This window comes from Rhyacophila brunnea, unplaced genomic scaffold (genome assembly GCF_057557595.1).
Source record: "Rhyacophila brunnea isolate RB1 unplaced genomic scaffold, BYU_Rbru_1.0 scaffold_9, whole genome shotgun sequence".
Lineage (NCBI taxonomy): Eukaryota > Metazoa > Arthropoda > Insecta > Trichoptera > Rhyacophilidae > Rhyacophila > Rhyacophila brunnea.
Genome location: NW_028233361.1, coordinates 5006729 through 5024931, shown reverse-complemented (window position 1 = coordinate 5024931; position 18203 = coordinate 5006729). Strand labels below are relative to the sequence as shown.

Below are 18203 nucleotides of genomic sequence, written 5' to 3'. Positions count from 1 at the left end.
ATTCGAGCAAAACTAAAATATGGCAAAGGAAATTTTCTTTTACAATATTTTTGTGTGAGGACTGTGCGGGAGATGAAAACATGTGTGCGGACACATTTTGGTAGGTTTGCGCGCGCAAAAATTTGAATCAGGAAACATTGATCACAACCACGTGATAGTAAAATTAAATAAAGAATACTTACAATAGTGTTAGTTATTTACATGTGATACATACATTTTGGTTTAAATAATATACTAACCTAATAGAAGAGCTTCCCTTGTATCGATAAGGGGTGGTGGAGCCTTAACGGTGGCTATGCATCTTACTGCAAGTATTCCATCGGGGAAGTGATGTCGTGATAGTCGCAGACGAAGACCTGATGATGCTCCCTTGTCTGCAAAACCGAGCGACTCAAACCACGACGGCACCTATTGAGAATAAACAATATCATTTAATTAAATTGCTATGAAAATAATATTACTAAAATAAAATATTGTAAAATAATACTACTCTTCACCTGTCTATCATTTACGAGCCAGCTGAGCCTCGCTGGTGGATGAGAGGCTCCCGCGGAACAGTTCAAGGAGAGGACGTCTCCTTCCCGATAGTCTCTTGGATATATATCTCCGCTAATTTCTGGTTCCTCCACTGGTAGTGCTGGAAAATATTTAATTATGAAAAATGGATTTTTTACTTAATGATATATTTGCAAACAAATAAATAAACAACATGTAAGTGTATAAATTATATATATTTTTTTCTATTTGTGTCAATTTAAATAAAACACAATATGTAGTACTAGTTCCACACTAGTAATACATACTGTGTTTTATTTTAATTAATTGATTATAACATTATCAATTTGATCGTTATTAAATTCAGAAATTCAAGATTCAAGAATATAGGTAACTAGTATTCTTCATTAAACATACACATAAGTACATAGTTTAGAATAAATTTAGAAAAATATACTTTTTTTCGACTATGTCCGATCCCAATAAGATCATATAGGCCTCTACAGAGTGAAGGTTTGTATTAACAGATTTTGTTATTACGAGAAATGGATGTCAGCCACGCTCAACCTATTAGGTCCATACTCTGACATAATGTACACAAACTGAACGACAATATGTGTATTTGCCAGACCCAGGTTTTGAACCTGGGATCGACGATGCTATATAAGTCGACGCTTAAGCCGCGCGGCCATTGTGGGTGTAGAAAAATATAGACACCTATATATTTAAAAAATTAGAGATTAGATAAAAACTATATCTAATTTGAAGTTTGAAATAACACCTTAGATGCAGAGTTCTAAGGAAATTTCTGCATGGCTAGTGTTGGAGCCGATAGCTTAATCAGCAAAGTTGATTGATAGATGAAATAAAATTGTTTGTGTTTGGTGTGCGCCCTATTTGGTCCAAAAACTTTTTTATGATTTTTAAGAGGTATATTTCTGAGGTTGTTCCTATCTAAATATTATATATTATAATGAAGAGATTGAAAAATTGAATATTGCGGTTTTAGAAGAAATCTTGAGATAGTGATCTTGGTTGAATTCGGTTGGGATGGTTTGCTGGAACTGATTGCGATGTTTGTGAATTTCAAGTTCCATTTGGTGTCTTACTGTGGTTGATCCAGAATATCTATATATTCTTTTTAGTCGTTCACTCATGGCTAAGGATCATGACCACCTTGAAATTCTGTCATATTTTGATTGACCAAGACTCTCCGTCCCTATCAATCCTCTGCTTCTCTTAGTACAGAGTGATGGCTGCCCCAGTCAGCTCCTTCCCTTGATCGCTACAGCGCGCCAACGCTCTTCCTCTGTTTCGCCCTCCCTATAGGCTACCCAAAACCAACAATCTTCAGGTTATTCGGTCCGCGCCGAACAATATGTAAAAAAAATGCAGAATGCGTCTCAAACACATTGTCAAAAGCCGTTCCTTTATTTGTAGTCCCTGGATGATTGACTGGTTCGTCCTGTGCTCTATGCAAGAAATACGAAACATTCGGCGCTAGCACCGCATTTCGAAGGTATCAATTGCCTTCAGCTCTCTTTACTCCAGGGTTCATGACTCGGCACATTGAATTTCCCCGATCCTTCCGCATAGTGGTAAGGCGTTTTATCGTATTTTTTGCAATCTGTATGCGCCTTCATATCTCTGCTTCACATCCGCCTTTTTCATAATTGGTTGATCCCTCGCTGCTGTCAGAAGGTTATCCCGATCGACAATCATTAATTTGGTCTTCTTCCTATTAATAAATAGGACGTATTTTCGACTCTATTCCTCTACCTGGTGTAACAGATCTGTGAGTGCTATATCATCAGCATTTTATTTACTATATATTCATACACATATTATAAGAATAAGTGAGAGCGAAAATTAGACATACATAGTATTTTAAAAAGACTACCTATTTGTTACTGATCTTCAGAATTTACTTATGATGGTCGGCCTACAATGTAGACATTTATATGACTTTAAATCAGCTATCATATAATTTTATATTTTTTTCGACAGTTTCATGGTGTAGTTGTACTTTTTTGATTATATACTTGTTTACATATCGCATTACCACAATTTTAAATTACGTTGAGTGTTGTTATTATAATAAAATTATTTCGTATTCCTTTGTAGTAATAGTATATTATATTCTAAACGCAAGAAGTAACAGCCTTAAGGCCTCGGACTTACAAGCGTTTCAAAATACCCTGAAAACTTTGAGGCCTTTTAGTGTAAAGTTATGGATTAACAGAAAATAGAATCTTAAGAAATTTAATATATTAGTGAATATTTTATATATCTCGCCAGTTAAATTTTAAAACAAAGAAATAAATTGCTTGCGGCAATATCATTGTCACTATAAACTACATGACTTCAAATTCATCTAGTCTAAAGTGCCTTAATCCGTTACTCTGTAAAAGTCTGTTTTTATGTAATGCGGTGACTAATTTTTCTCACTTTAAGATTTTTCTTTTTGAACAAATTCGTACCTACTTTATTATTACAGCTGACGCTGGATTTATCGGCGTAGATTAAGCAATTTATTCTGTAGATGATCGATTTAGAGTTCATCCTAAGCATCGATGAAGTTATGTATTCAAAACTGTGCAATTGTCATAATACTGTTTTTGACAAACCATGGTGGATTGGCTGCCAAGCTCCATGAGTTTGAACTTGTTACCTGGCCAACATGTTCATGTAGCGGAGAATAACCGGTTGCAAACTACATCCTCTAGGAATGTACGAGAATGTGATACGGAAGGGAAGGGTTGGGCCCATCGGGCGGGCCGTCTGACTTGGTCGCCGTAAACGCCAATTATATTGGATTCAAAAAATTGCGGCCGTGAAGATTTCTTCGCATAGTTTGGTTTGTCCGGATTGTTTCAGCTTTGTTTTTTGAATCTTATTATCATTAAATTCATTTATTTTTGTCAAATCTTAGTGCCTTTCTCTCCCATGGCACTTGTTATTCAATTACGTCTTTCAGTAAACTCAGTCAAAGCTCACTTGAGAGCAAGACTTGGGTATCTGCTCCTGAGACATTCCCAGGCGTAAACAACTGCTGATGCTTCACATCCAAACGTCACATCACATTTTTGTGATACTATTATTACTTAAATTTAATAAATCGCAACTATTGTATCATACTTATTCCACTTTTATTAATTAATATCTGTACCGGCTTCATCCGCCTCAACTGAGTTAAAAATGTCCCTCTGAGGTAGACAAAACCGGTCCAGATAACTATTAATAACAGTGGAATAAGTACGATAAAAAAGTTGAATTTTATTGAATTAAGTTAATAATTCAATGCATTTCCATCATGAATTGACAGTTAACACAATAAAAGAAATCTTCGTGATACCTTACGGAATTTAGAATCATCCATATATGACGCCAAAGAAGTCTGCTATAATGGGATGAACAAAATAAACCCATTTTATGTGAGAATCAAATATTCCGTAAGAACTTTTATTGATTTTTTAAACGAATGAGAAGATTCAATAATGTGACGTAATATAGATAGTGATAACATATTTTGCGTAGAAGGTAGGTGATAGACAGAGGGGGGACAAAATGTCGAAAATTATGTGACGTCATTTAAGGACGACGATTCGAAATTCAATCAATTCAATCAAATCACATAATTCATGTATGTGACATGTGAAAAAGAAAAGCACATATGGAACCATTAAATTCGATGTGCTGGTTTGTCAAATCGCAAAAATAAACAAGAACTTACTAATAAAGAATGGTATTTACAAAAAAAAATCAAAATAAACACTGCGGATTGTTCATGTAAAGCAGGGGTAGTCAACCTTTTTATACCTACCGCTCACTTTTGTATCTCTGTTAGTAGTAAAATTTTCTAACCGCCCACCGGTTCAACAGTAACGGTGATTTATAAAGTAGGGAAGTAACTTTACTATATAAAATTTATAAAACAGTTTAAAACAGTATAAAACAGAGTTAGTTAAAAAGTTAAATCTTATAATAATAATTACTTACCAAATACTTAGAATAAAACAACTTACTGTTAAATCTATCTTTTTATTTACACTTTGCATACATAGGAGCACGAAGTCTGGTTTTTTGAAATTTAAATTGTCACGGGGAATTTTATGAAAACATAATGAAAATGTTTGTAAATCCCCTACCGCCCACCATGAATGCTGAAACGGCCACTAGTGGGCGGTGGGAACCAGATTGACTACCGCTGATGTAAAGTTATATTTATTTTACCGAGATCTTGGGTTTGGGACCGTGATTGGAAATAATTATATTTAAACTAATGGTATGCATTCTCACAAAAGACGTCCATTCTTCCTTCCCCGTTGACGGAGGTGAAAGAGGGTGCCTCGGCTGAGACCTCGCACCGGTAGACTCCGCTGGCTGGAGGGCGTGCCCCACGGAGTCGCACCACCTTCTCGTCCGAACGCTGCTGCTGCGGCACACAGAAAACACCGTCAATATCACATAACAACTTACAATTAGCTAAGAAATGAATGATCGGAAGGACCAGAGAACACTTTCATCATGCACTACTCGTAATCCAAAAGAAGAAATTAAACTATTATAGTCCGTAAAACCAGCTGATGAAAATAGAGCCACGAAAAACAAACGTCTCCAATCTGTCATAAACAATAGGTAATACCCACAGAACAGATAATAAATAGAATACCGATAGGCTATATTCAATACGCCGGATGTTGATGCAGGGGTTTTGAATGTGTGAGTGTCCTACGAAAATGAAGCACGCATTATGCACGCATTATGCACGTGCAATAGTGTGTGTAATACACCAACATTACATGATCGTAAATGCATAAACCGAAAGCAGTTTTCAGTATGCGACGTATAACGTATTCTTGACACGTGTGTGACAGTTTAACCCGGATTCTTCCTTAATCAAGTCAGTTATCTGCTATCGCCTTACCCGTTAGGTATTTCAGTTCCCATTATTTCTGAGTTCCCTGGTAATACCCCGTTTACACGTGCATGGATGTATTGTTGACAGTAAGAAATGTATAGGTAAACATGTATTATCCTGCAGTTGGCAAGATTGCATGCATGAATCAAACAAGTTTGGAAGCTTCTGAATTTTCATGTGACAGTAAGATTTTTCGATCTGCGCCTGCGCAGAAGAACGATAGTGGCAAACCTACCGGCAAAAAACGAATTTTCAGGTTGACCGATTTTCGCTAGTTGTCAAATAGTACGAAATAGTACAATACAATGACAACATCACGTCTCGCTCACTCTTAAGAATGAATTGGAGAGACAGTCAGCATTTTTACGTATAAATAGTTATTGTCATGACAGTTTACAATAAGCCCTATTGCCGCCAATAAATCCATGCACGTGTACAGGCGCTCTAACATTACCTTCCTAAATAATGCATCAAAGACACTACAGACTTACAAACTTATCTGAAGAATGGGATGGGGGAGCCACTGTCGAAAATAACCCAATCAAGACTCGTAAATCTGACATTCGAATGACATTTTCAAAATGGCGTCCTATGGTAGTTCGTAGTTCCATTTTTGGCCATTCCCCATATAAGTTTCTAGATCTGTACATATTATGCATGACTCGTCGGTAAAGCAGTATTCTACATTAAATACCTACCTACCGCTGGTAACTAATTGCCAATTCTTTCTCTTTTATCAAGTCGAGCTACCGCGACCGGGCCTATTAAAATTCATTTTCTAATTGCCTTACGATAAAAGAATAACTAGAAATTCTACCAACTTTCACTAAATATTATTTCTTGAGGGTTTTTCATCATAAAATCAAATCTACCACGACATTGAAAAACAGTATATAATAATTTTTGAATACATTTTATTAACAAAAAAACTCGGCGCTTTCCGCCTCGCGGGGGGGGGGGGGGGCTTCATACCCCTGGACCCCTCAGATGATGGTTACTTAAGCCCTGATGGCTAACATTATTAAACATGGAACATGCTTTGCCTACTGATTCTTTGAATGCTGATTGTCCAAATTCGAAAGAAAAAAATATTTGACAAAGTAACCGAATCCAAAGGATTCAAACAATTTTACTTTTATGAAAATTATGTAATAAAACTAAAGAAGTAATAATAACAGACGAACAATACATCGCACATAATGTAGGCTGCTGAACGTAACATGAAAATAATCGGCACGCGTAAGTAATCGGGGCGGGCTGCATGTCTATAGTTATTCTACGTCTATTTTTCATTAACGCTTTTGCGTCGAAGATCATGAGTAAAACATGTTCCATGTAAAAAAACTTTCCTTTCAAAGCTGTCATGACGTAAAAAATCCTCATAAAACAACGCTAAATAATACAAAATACGAATAACCTGGACTAATAATCTTCATCCATTCAAGAATATAAGATTTACATTTCAAAAGAATTAAGTTCATCTACGATATTTCCACGTTCACAATGTTAAATAATAAAATTGGGAATACTAAAATAATTAGAGATACAAACACAACACGTGCCAGCTTCGCCATCTTGTATTTAGCGGATATGTTTTGTAAAACGTCTCTTTATTTTTCAATTATTTCTGAGAACTTTTTCATTATTCTTATATCCTAATGAGCAACATAGATAATATAATGTTAGTGAAATTATTTTTTACCTTCTACTCTCATATATCCGATGTGTATAAGAAGACATCGGAATTAGTATACCACATTTAAAAGTAGAAATCTTTTATCTGTTTATGTTTTCGGGTTAAGGTAACATTCTTAGCCCACAATTATTTCCCCAAAATTCATCATCAATATGTAGATAAATTATTATTACTTAAGTATAATTATATATCTACATAGTATTATATTTATGATTCCTAAAAAAGGGTTTTCACAACAATATTTTAAGTATGTACATGAAATAACACATCTATTCATAAACCAAAGTTAACACGAATTTATTAGATTAATATTTCACGTAGATATATGTATCTGTTGAGTAATATATTTTAAATTTAAAACACAAGGAATGAGATAATAAAACGTTTATTAAATACAATAGCGTTTGATAAATTTGACAAATTTAAAGCAATCCTTAGAAATGCCATTACAAACGAAAATAATAATATTTTACCAAATATATTATTTTAGTTCAATGTACCTAAGGAGGAATAATTTTCCAGTCAAAGAATGTTCAGGACATTCATGCTTTCATGCCACCGCTGTTTGTTATCACCAGTTTAGACTATAATTATTATATACAATTAATTGTTGTATTAAAACATTTAACAGTAATTCCGGACAACTATAAGTATGGTTAATTTGGTTACTTATAGAAAAACTAATAATCCCTATGTTGGGCAGAGTTTTTTTGTAAATTTAGATTAATGTTGTGCTTTGATTATTTAATAAAACTGGCAGCATGTTATTGATATATTACGTGCATGGATTTACTGTTTACAATAAAAAAATGTATAGGGAAACATGTATTATCGTGCAGTTGGCAAGATTGCATGCATGAATCAGAAAAGTTTGGAAGTTTCTGAATTTTCATGCAGTAGGATATTTTAGATCTGCGGCTGCGTACTAGAACAATAGTGGCGAACCTGCCGGCAAAAAAACGATCTATGAACACATTTTAAGGTTGACCGATTTTGACCGCCTGTCAAATAGTAAGAAATAGTACCATAAAATGACAACATCACGTCTCGTTCACTCTTAAAGAATGAATTGGAGAGACAGTCAACACTTTTACGTGTGAACTATTGCCGACAGTAAATCCATGCACGTGTACAGGCGCTTTTACTTTGTTTATTTACAATCGTAATTATTTTGTATTGATTTTTAATGTTATGTAATTGTTCACATATTATATTGTGATGGTATATTATGTCAGCTTATAGTAATTAAATTTTTGAGTCCACTACGTGTGAAGTTTACCATAATGCAAATGAAACAAAGAAAACATCGTTGTGATGAAATACATTATTATTGGTTCGTAATGTCAGGTGATTATATTATATTTACTCCGAAAATCTTTAATTTACAAATAAATACGGTGTAAGTAAAGTAAAGGGTATTAAAAAACATTGAAATTCTTACTTTGTTTTGTTTCATAAACATGAGATGAATTTAAAATATCTATACAATATTAAATGTTAATCAAAAGCAATAGACAGGAAGCTTATTGTTGATATAATTAACAGAATTTAATATATAATATTGAATATTATCAAACAATAAATTGAATAAATTTAAATAATCTGTTTTCTTGGAGGATGTCCAATAATACCTACAAATAATTTAAACGGCACACAAAGATAATTATTATTAACAGGAATTTCATTTTATTCCCTCTTCGATTATTTTTGTTTTCACCTTTTACTAAATATAGTCCGTCCGGGCAGGTATATATTATTACAACTACCCTCTACCCTTATTGGATCACGATTATGGCGTGAATTATTAAAACGATCAGCAGCTGAGTCTAAGCTTTATCCCAAATAGCCTATTGGGTATCTTTTTACGTAAGCCAGATTTTGTGCGAGGTTTTAGCGCCGTAACACCTTTTGGTTACTTAGTTATTCCATTCAGAAATGTTTGTAGCTTAAAGCCACATGCGAATATACTCGTCTTATAGTAGGTACTTATAAGACAAATAAGGTGAATGATATTCTCATATTAATCTTATACTAGTTAGTTACTAGGTACTACTGCTCTTTATGAGAGCAAAATAGGTAGTGAAAATAAAATTATTAAGTAGGTATATCGTTTTTTCTTTTGAATTATTACGTCATAAAATTGGTTACTTACATGTAAATTGTACGTAAAACACTTCACCGTGGCACAGTTCGCCGTGAGCTTTCTTATCGGAAAGAGATGACCATATTCTAAGAATATAGATAGGTAAGTAGATTTTAATCTGGTATAGGTACCTACTTATATTATTTTATTTAGTTTCAACATTAAATTGTTTAACACCAATAAAGACATCTCATAAAATTCGTATTGAATATTACTGTTTGTAAACTGGTATCGCATTTTGTAACATACGTAGAAATATACTCCACGGTGAAATGTTCAACGAAAAACTCGTCATTTGATTAAATGTTATACGAACACATGTTTCATGTGCACACGAAGAAGTGTCTTGCGGTGAACTGTTATTACGTACAAATTTCCGGACACGACAATAATTAACCTTCTCAATACATACATATGATAAACTATCGTCGATAGCCGCCTTGTGTATAGAACAGCCCGTCTACTTCATTCGAACGAGAAGTAATTAGATATGTGCACATTATTTGTGAAGTGTTGCCACTATAAAATTATTGATATAATGATACCATACTCACATCGACTTTGGCACCTTCCAGCCGATAAGTGTGCTGTTTCGGATTGTCCTTTGGTACATATCTGTAGAACTCTTCATGATCCTTGTACCAAGTGACAGAATACAACCTGTCCTGGTCTAAAGTATATTGGCATCGAAGCTCCGCTGCATCTCCTTGGAGGACGTAGGCTGGTATTACTACTCCTTCCATTGTCAGGCTAGTTGCTCCTGTAACAAAGAAAATAAGTATTAAATTAATCTCGTTAATTATACGTCTCTAAAGTAAATAGTTAAAATAGTTGACCTATAACTAAAATTCAATAAATTTAATAACAATGAATATGCTATAAATGATACTCGTAGAAGTAAAATAATGAGTTATAGGGCAACTATCAAGATTTGAAACTCCTGCATGTCAGAAACTGGGTGTTAAGAATTCAGGAGAAAGTAAAACAGTCGAGAAGTAACAAAATACCAGAAGGCTGGTGTTAAATGACCGGAGAAATAACGCAGAGAATCGGGTGTACTGGATAAATGTGGTCAGATAATGAATAACTATTTGAATGTCAATATGAAACTATTGATCATACTGTACTGGGTATTCGACATGCGACGTTCTTGTACGACTGACTTGAAACATGTGAGTCAGAGGCTACCCGTGAAACTGGCGTACAGTCCTACAAACTTATCTAAATAACTCTAAAGAATGGAACTACGAACTACCATATGGACGCCATTTTGAAAACGTCATTCGAATGTCAGATTCTGTCCAGTCGCGAGTCTTGATTGGGTTGTTTTCAAATGTGGCCCCCCCATCCATTCTTTAGATAAGTTTGTAGGTCTGTATATCAGCTTTTATGCGCACACGTCATGACTGATTCAGATATCATGCCGAAAATATGTTTCTGTCCAGTTAACGACTTTTGTGAAACATCTGAAGATAGGAGCGAGTCAGACGGTACTTCGTGAACGCTGTGAAGGCAGAAGCAAGTCAGAGCGTACCCAGTCACCGCCATCTTTAGATTAACAAAGCCTGAACATAACTTTTTGCACAAGCAACGAGTGGACCACTTTTCAGCTGTCAAAATCAGATCCCAGATTGCTTGACATATTGATTCGCCCTTTCTCGTTTCAAATTGAATTATAAAAAATTCTCACATCAAATATAACTATCAGTGTTATTAATAAATAATATACATTCCTCTTATTTATCAGCTGTCAAAGTTATAATAGTCATTCACACAAAAACCGGTGTAATATCGATTTCCAAAAAATATGTACCATTGATCTATGCATTACATTTGTAGACGGTGTGTTAATGCTAGTGTATTGTTTATCATGTAACTCATCTATCCAAATCAAACCATTCCCCGTGTGAACATGACAGACGCGTCAGTATGAGCACTCTATAGAACAATGGAAGGCGAGGGGCGGAAAAAGTAGGACCAGTCGTTGTGAATGTATCGGCTTTCTACTTGAGTCGGCAATGAACCAGTGAATGTGTTCGATGAGAATTATAGTAATTATTCTTGACTCGAATGACCTAATCAGTAAGAACGAGACAAGACGTATAATTGACGTAAAGATTTATGTTAAAATTTAAGTGATTCATTATCCATGACATAATTAAAATGAAAGTAAAGTTAAAACAAGATTATATATTAGTTATGTTAGGTACAATCTCTTTTTAAAAATCATATTGTACACAGGTATGATTTTACCTTTCCTGGAGGATTTTTTTGCCAACCATTTAGCTAAAACGGATGTCTTGACGCTCGTCACTTGCTGACTGACACTCGCCGAGTAAACACCTCATTTACCGCGCTCCTGTCTGCACACAGATCCTAAGTCTACACCGCTTCGCCGCAATCATCGCCATATCAGAGGACTCTTGGCAGAACTCCACCGCCGCGGAAAAGTCTTTTTAAAGATATTCTTCGACGGCCGACTACTTCAAGATTCCCCTGCAAAGCCTTCATAGCGGAGACGCCTGTCAACACCAAAACCCCATCATGAGCAAAATACCGTCGCTCGTTGGGTTCTTGGCTCCAGAGTGCCACCGACAAGTGGACGATAACCTCAAAACAGATCTGCTGAATATCCGTGGACTGAAGAGGAAGCTGAGGGCCGCGGACTTCGCGTACATCTACGGCTTCCTCGCCCTAGCCTACGGGATTCAGCCGCACGACTCTCTTCCTGACTTGCAGAAGCTACGCGACTCGCAGGACAAGAAGAGGAGGAATAAAAACATCTCAAATTACCAGAGGGTACTCGAAGAGATTAACGCCTTGGACTCGGGACTTCTCAAGCCTACCTCGGAGGAGGAAGACGAGGAGTACGAGGACTTGGATTACGATGACTCGGACTTCTTCCTAGACAACGACGATGCCGATGACTATAGCGGCAATCCAACACATTCCATGGATGCTGCATTTCCCGCCCAGGCCCCCGTCTCGGCCACGGCCAAGGCTCCCGCCCCGGCCACAGCCAAGGTCCCGGCCTCGGGCGGGAAACCAGCCTCCACCGCCCACGAACAGATGGACACCACGCCAGCGGCTACATCTGTCTCGCCGACAAAACCAGACCACCGCCTAGCAGCATTGGAGAAGCCCGCCCTAACCGGCAAGCCTAATCTCAGCGCTGCCACCCCGGAGAAACCCGCCTCAACTGACAAGCCAGACTCTCGGACAAAGGAACCGAAGAAACCAGACACTACCCACAAGCCAGACCCTCCTGCAAAGACATACGCTGCCGTAGCTGCAGCCAAATCACTGCCTGGAAAGAAGGCGACAAAGCGACAAGCACCCGACCAAGCTGACCAAAATGCGGCTAAAAAACCTGCCACGACTACACCACGAAAACCAGACATGCCAACCATTGACGAGCCGGCGCACACTAAAAAGACCGTACCCAGGAAGAATTCGAGAGCGAACCCGCCCTCGAAGTATCCAGGAAAGAAAAACACAGACCGCTCTCAAAAAATACCACCGATCATCCTGCATAATAAAAGGACCTACAGAGATGACATGAAGATGCTGAAAGAGGCAGGCGTATGCATCTCTGAGGCCAAGAATATTAAGCTAGGAATAATCTTGACCATCACAGACCTGGAATCATACAGACATGCAGTCAAGATCTTAGACTCAAAGAAGATAGAGTTCCATTCCTATAACCTCTTTGAGGATAAACCCCTCAAAGTGGTGATCAGGGGAATTCCAGAGGAAACGACCGCCGAGGAAGTCCGCGACGAGCTCGTGGAGCTGGGATTCACAATAAGGAACGCACACCGAATGACACAAGGATTTCGGAAAGCCCAGATCCCGCTGGTCTTAGTGGACGTTGAAAGGACCAGCGAAGCCAGAGACATATTCCAGTTACCCCGATTATTCGGCCTAACAATCCAAGTAGAGTCACTACGCAGGAGGACAACGGACGGGCAGTGCCACCGCTGCCAAGGCTTCGGCCACGCCGCCTCCTGCTGCCACGCCAAGCCGATGTGCGTCCGTTGTGCAGGCGATCACCTCACAGCGGATTGCAAGAAACCTAATACCACAGATCCTGCGACATGTGCTAACTGTGGAGGCCCTCATCCGGCCAACTACAGAGGCTGCCCCAGGCACCCCAAGCACGCAAGGTATGGATATACCGAAGCAGACAAACAACAGGCAGAGAGGACCATGGACAGATATTCATTCAGGCCAGCCTGGATGACCGCTCAAGAGAGACCAAGGCCTGAGCAAGTTCAAGACATGATAGCTGCGCTAAAAAATACAATTGAAAGCGCAAGCCTAATGATCGCCAAACTAACAGATATGAAATAACTCAACACGACACGACCTGAAGAACGACAGACAAGGCCAGTAGACATGAAGAAACGAAGAGGAGACGAATTACTTATTTGAAAATTCATCAAAGACATCCCACAAAACGCCACACAAGATATCCTACAAGTAACTAAATTCGTTACATGGAGAAGACTTCCCTCAAACGACAAAACCCAGATGAAAGGGATATGGGGCAGAGCCCCGGAACCCTATTCGACAAGCATACCACAACAACATGACGCTCGTCAGAGTAACACTGTGAATTATTTTGAAAATATAATTTTGATATTTATTTCCTGTCACCATATGGTTGTAGAAATGTCTGAATAGGTATTGAAAATATAGATGACAGAAGTGCCCTTAAAGTCTTGCTAAATTAATATAAAAACCATTATTATAAAGCCAGGAATCGCAAGTATATACCCAATTAAAATTAATATGAACCTATTATTGTTATGGATTTTAAGAATGGGATATAACAACGAGAATATTGTGCTTGGCATTCAAATTATTTATCAAAATGAAAACGATTCGAGAATAATTGAGATAGGTAGTAAACAATTTCACGGTGAAATATTTTATGATCAACCGTATTGGGATATTAATAATGTTAAATTATATTTTGAGCTGAACAATAAACGGTGTAATATAATTAAAACTGTGATGTTTAGTGTGATGAAAACCGGCCCAGGTAAATTTGATGTATTAAATATGTATCAATGTCATCATCATCATTGGTTTAGATCAGTCCACTGCTGGACGAAGGCCTCTCCAATTCCACTTCTAATAGCTCTGTGTATGGCGTTGCTATGTACTTCCGCAGAATTAAACAACTTTGTCGGTTCAGCGGCCTCTAACCTATACCTTTAGTAAAGTGATTGTGTATTTTTAAGCTATATTCACAGGCCATTTTCATTTGGGGATTTTTATAAACTATATTACATCACATACCCGTATTTATTTCCTCATTCAATTATTTAGTTTTTGTCCTTATGCATACTGTATTTCTCTAAGTATACGTATTTTTATTTTTGATTTTGATTTTTTTTACGTATATCTGGAAGTAAATAACCACTGGTTGATCACAGTTTTAGGAACAGCTACTTTGTTTTCCCTCCACCACCCGTCATGAATGTACAGCCGTGCATAAGCACGGCCGCCTTCCATGACACTATAAACGTGTCTGAAGGAAGTGATTTTAAGTGCTCATTCCGTCCCGAAACGGAGCCGTATGGGACTTATGCTACAACCATACACCGTAGTGCTTAAAGGAGAAAGTTAAGAAAGGAAGAAAAAAAAATCTTTTTGGACTGGCGCTGCTGTCCGCTGATGTTAAGCGCCCTACGTATCCGCATACTGAGTGTCACGAGTTGAAATGGATAAGTCTACAGAGGAGTCGGGACTATCCATGAGAGGTTGATTAACTAGCTAGCTAAGCGTTTTAGAGAGTATTAAGAGCCATTAGTTAACATTTGTAGCAATTAAGTATGGCGCCTGTATCATAGTGGTCTATGTGCATGGGAGTGTCTTACTTCTATCGGTTATAATATATTTTCACAGAAGTGTTTTTCAAAATTATGTATGTTCAACGAGAAGTTGATTTTGGAGACTTTATTTAGCTTTGTACTTTAAATGGTTTCATCAACTGTACAGATAGACTAGATAGATGTAATTATTTACCTGATACTATTATTATTGCCAAGGATTTCTTTTTGGTCAGAAAAATAGTTAAACTCAAGTCGAGTTTATAGAAACATACTGTATTCATTTCACCTAGTCGATTTCGATGTCAGATTTTACATTACCTACGTTTATTTACAGTACTCCAAGTTGGCTATTACCTACTAGAGAAATGAATGACAAATCGAAGGTAAAAAAAGGAAATATCAAAAATGGTGACCATGTTGAAACCACCTACGATTTTCACACCCTCACCTAGTTAAACATTCAATATCTGGTGCACCACTCAACATATTATGTTAATTTAAAAAAATAGTCTTTAGAAACCCATAATGATGCCTTACAATAAGCAAGAACGTACTGAACACATAAGACAGCGACAAAAGAGAAAAAATCTCGACTACAAAAACATTTCACCGCCTGCAAAAAATGCCAACATTCAACTTGTCGGCGTGACGTTTTACATAAAACATCTGCGATTCAGCTGTAGCTTGAACATTTTTAATAATTTAATATTTTCTTAAATTTTCCAATAGCTCTTTATAATATTATAATGTTGTGGATTGGTTTTATTTATGAGTAAAAACTTAATATTGAAACTATTTTCCAATGTGTATACTTGACAATGATAAATGACATGATTTTATAAAAAAAATGTCTAGACACTTTTTACGTACACGATATTTCTATGCTATCAAAATAGTCATATTTAGAGAAAGCATGTTATTAGATTTATATTACAAAATAAAATGCTTTTTTAGTATGCGAGTCGAAACTATAATGGGTGCTATAATAATTGTTAGGTTGAGTAATAAAAATGTGTAACACGTATATACGTTGTGAAGTAGTTTAATTTTATATAAATATTATTTATATTAAAAAAATATAATTTTTTTAATTAACTATTTTTTTATTCAAAGAATAATTCATAAGATTTAAGAATGTAACATTCTAATTATTGAACATAGATAACTTTGAAAACACCTCTGAGAAAATATATAACCAATAGAAAAAATCTTTTTGAAAATAGTAAGACACCCCGAAGGATCGAACCTGCATCTCTCGGGTATCGTGCCCATGCACATAAATCACTATGCTAAAGGTGTCATACTTAATTGCAACAAATTTTAACTAATGTCTTTTAATACTCTCTGAAACGCTTAGCTAGCTAGTTAATCAACCTCTCATGGATAGTCCCGACTCCTCTGTAGACTCATCCATTTCAACTCGTGACACTCAGTAGGTATGCGTATATGTAGGGGGCTTAACGTCAGTGGACAGCAGAGCCAGTCCAAAAAGATTTTTTTTCTTCCTTTCTTAACTTTCTTCTTTAAGCACTTTAAGCAGTTTTTTTATTGTAACTTACTTGAACTAGTTAATAATTTTTAATTAACCATTTTTGAAGTTATACTTCTGTAGGCGCGTTTGGAAAATCAAATCAGATTGAATTTTTGGCGTGTGACATTGAACACATAATTTATTTTTCACACAAAAAAACACACTCGATTGGATTCGAACCAACGATTGTTCGGTTATCAGCCGAACGCACAACCATTACGCCACAGAATGAACTGCAATCGTGACGATTATACAGTATAATAGTATAGTTTACAATTGTACCGTAGCCTAGGCATCGAATTTATTATTGTCGGCCATTTGCAATTCCTTACGTAAACAAACTATTAAACGCCATAGTGGCAGTTATTACTAAAAATAAAAACAACGATAAATAATTATATATTTTAGTAATAAGTTAAAGTGTATAGAAATAAACCAACGGCGTTCCAATAAGCGGTCCTTTTTCTTGAGTGTGTAATTCAACAAATTCAATAAGATTTCTTTTATTCAACGAATACTTCACAAGATTTAAGAATGTAACAAATTTAATTATGTAAGTATGTTTAAAAAATATATGTTTATGAAAATTATGACCTCAAAAAAAAAATGATGTAGAGTGAAAAGTGGGAAGAGTTTCTGATCAAAAGTTTTAAAATTACAATTAATATTATTTAATTAAAGTATCATACATGTATTGTAACAAAAATGTTAAGAATAAATTCATGTTACATGCCATGAAATTCAAGTTATCGTTCATTTACTCATGCAAGCATAATTATATCTGATGAACTTTAACTTGTTTATGTGTTTTAATATTATTAACAACTGTAATTTTAGCGGAAATATTATTTCGGTCAAAAAGTTCTAAGACTACCTGAAATAAAAGGAAAACTAGTTTATTATTTTTAATGCCTGCTATTCACTAAAATAAATTGTCATCAGTTGATGTAGGCGCAATTTATCATACGGATCAATTTTTTTTTTTTTTTTAAATAATTTTACAGAGCAAAAATGTTATGTATAATCATGTAAAATTTTCTTCCGAGTAAAGACATGATTGGAAATATACATACCGCTCTTCACACTGGTTTAGTACATATTAACAGGGTGAAACACAGTGTCAGTACTAGTAAGATTGCAGATATTGCATGTTAGCATCGATAGAAATTCCTTAGTCAACAACAACATTTTGGTTTTCTCTAAAAGTAATAAATCAAATTCATATATTTAGATTTTGTTGTAGTATTGCAGTGAGATTGCATGACTTAAAAGAAGATAATTGAAAGATGTACATTGTACACATACTTGTACATTCATAAACCTAGTTCTACAAGTACACGTTTCCACAACCGGTGTTTTTGGGAAATGCAAACAAATGAAAAACCACATTATTTAACATACATAATTTTGAAAAACACTTTCTGAGAGAGTATATTATTATAACCAACAGATAAAATCTTTTTTGAAAAAAGTAAGCCACCTCGACGTGGAATCGAACCTTGTATCTCCCGGGCTTACGCCCCATCCGTCGCATTTACCAATATGCTACGCAGGTAATTGCGACAAATTTTAAC

At 36.0% G+C, this 18203-nt stretch overlaps 1 protein-coding gene across 1 annotated transcript in view; it reads right to left on the bottom strand.

The window, feature by feature from the left end:
* Positions 1–443: 443 nt before the first annotated feature.
* LOC147063178 (uncharacterized) overlaps positions 444–18203 on the bottom strand; it is a 51723-nt gene continuing 33963 nt past the window's right edge. Inside the window, exons 2-4 of the mRNA XM_085960012.1 lie at positions 9810–10015; positions 4795–4930; positions 444–637 (exon numbers count right to left, since the gene is read on the bottom strand). Of these exons, the coding sequence (XP_085816138.1) occupies positions 444–637; positions 4795–4930; positions 9810–10015 (536 nt within the window). The remainder of the gene's footprint in view (positions 638–4794; positions 4931–9809; positions 10016–18203) is intronic.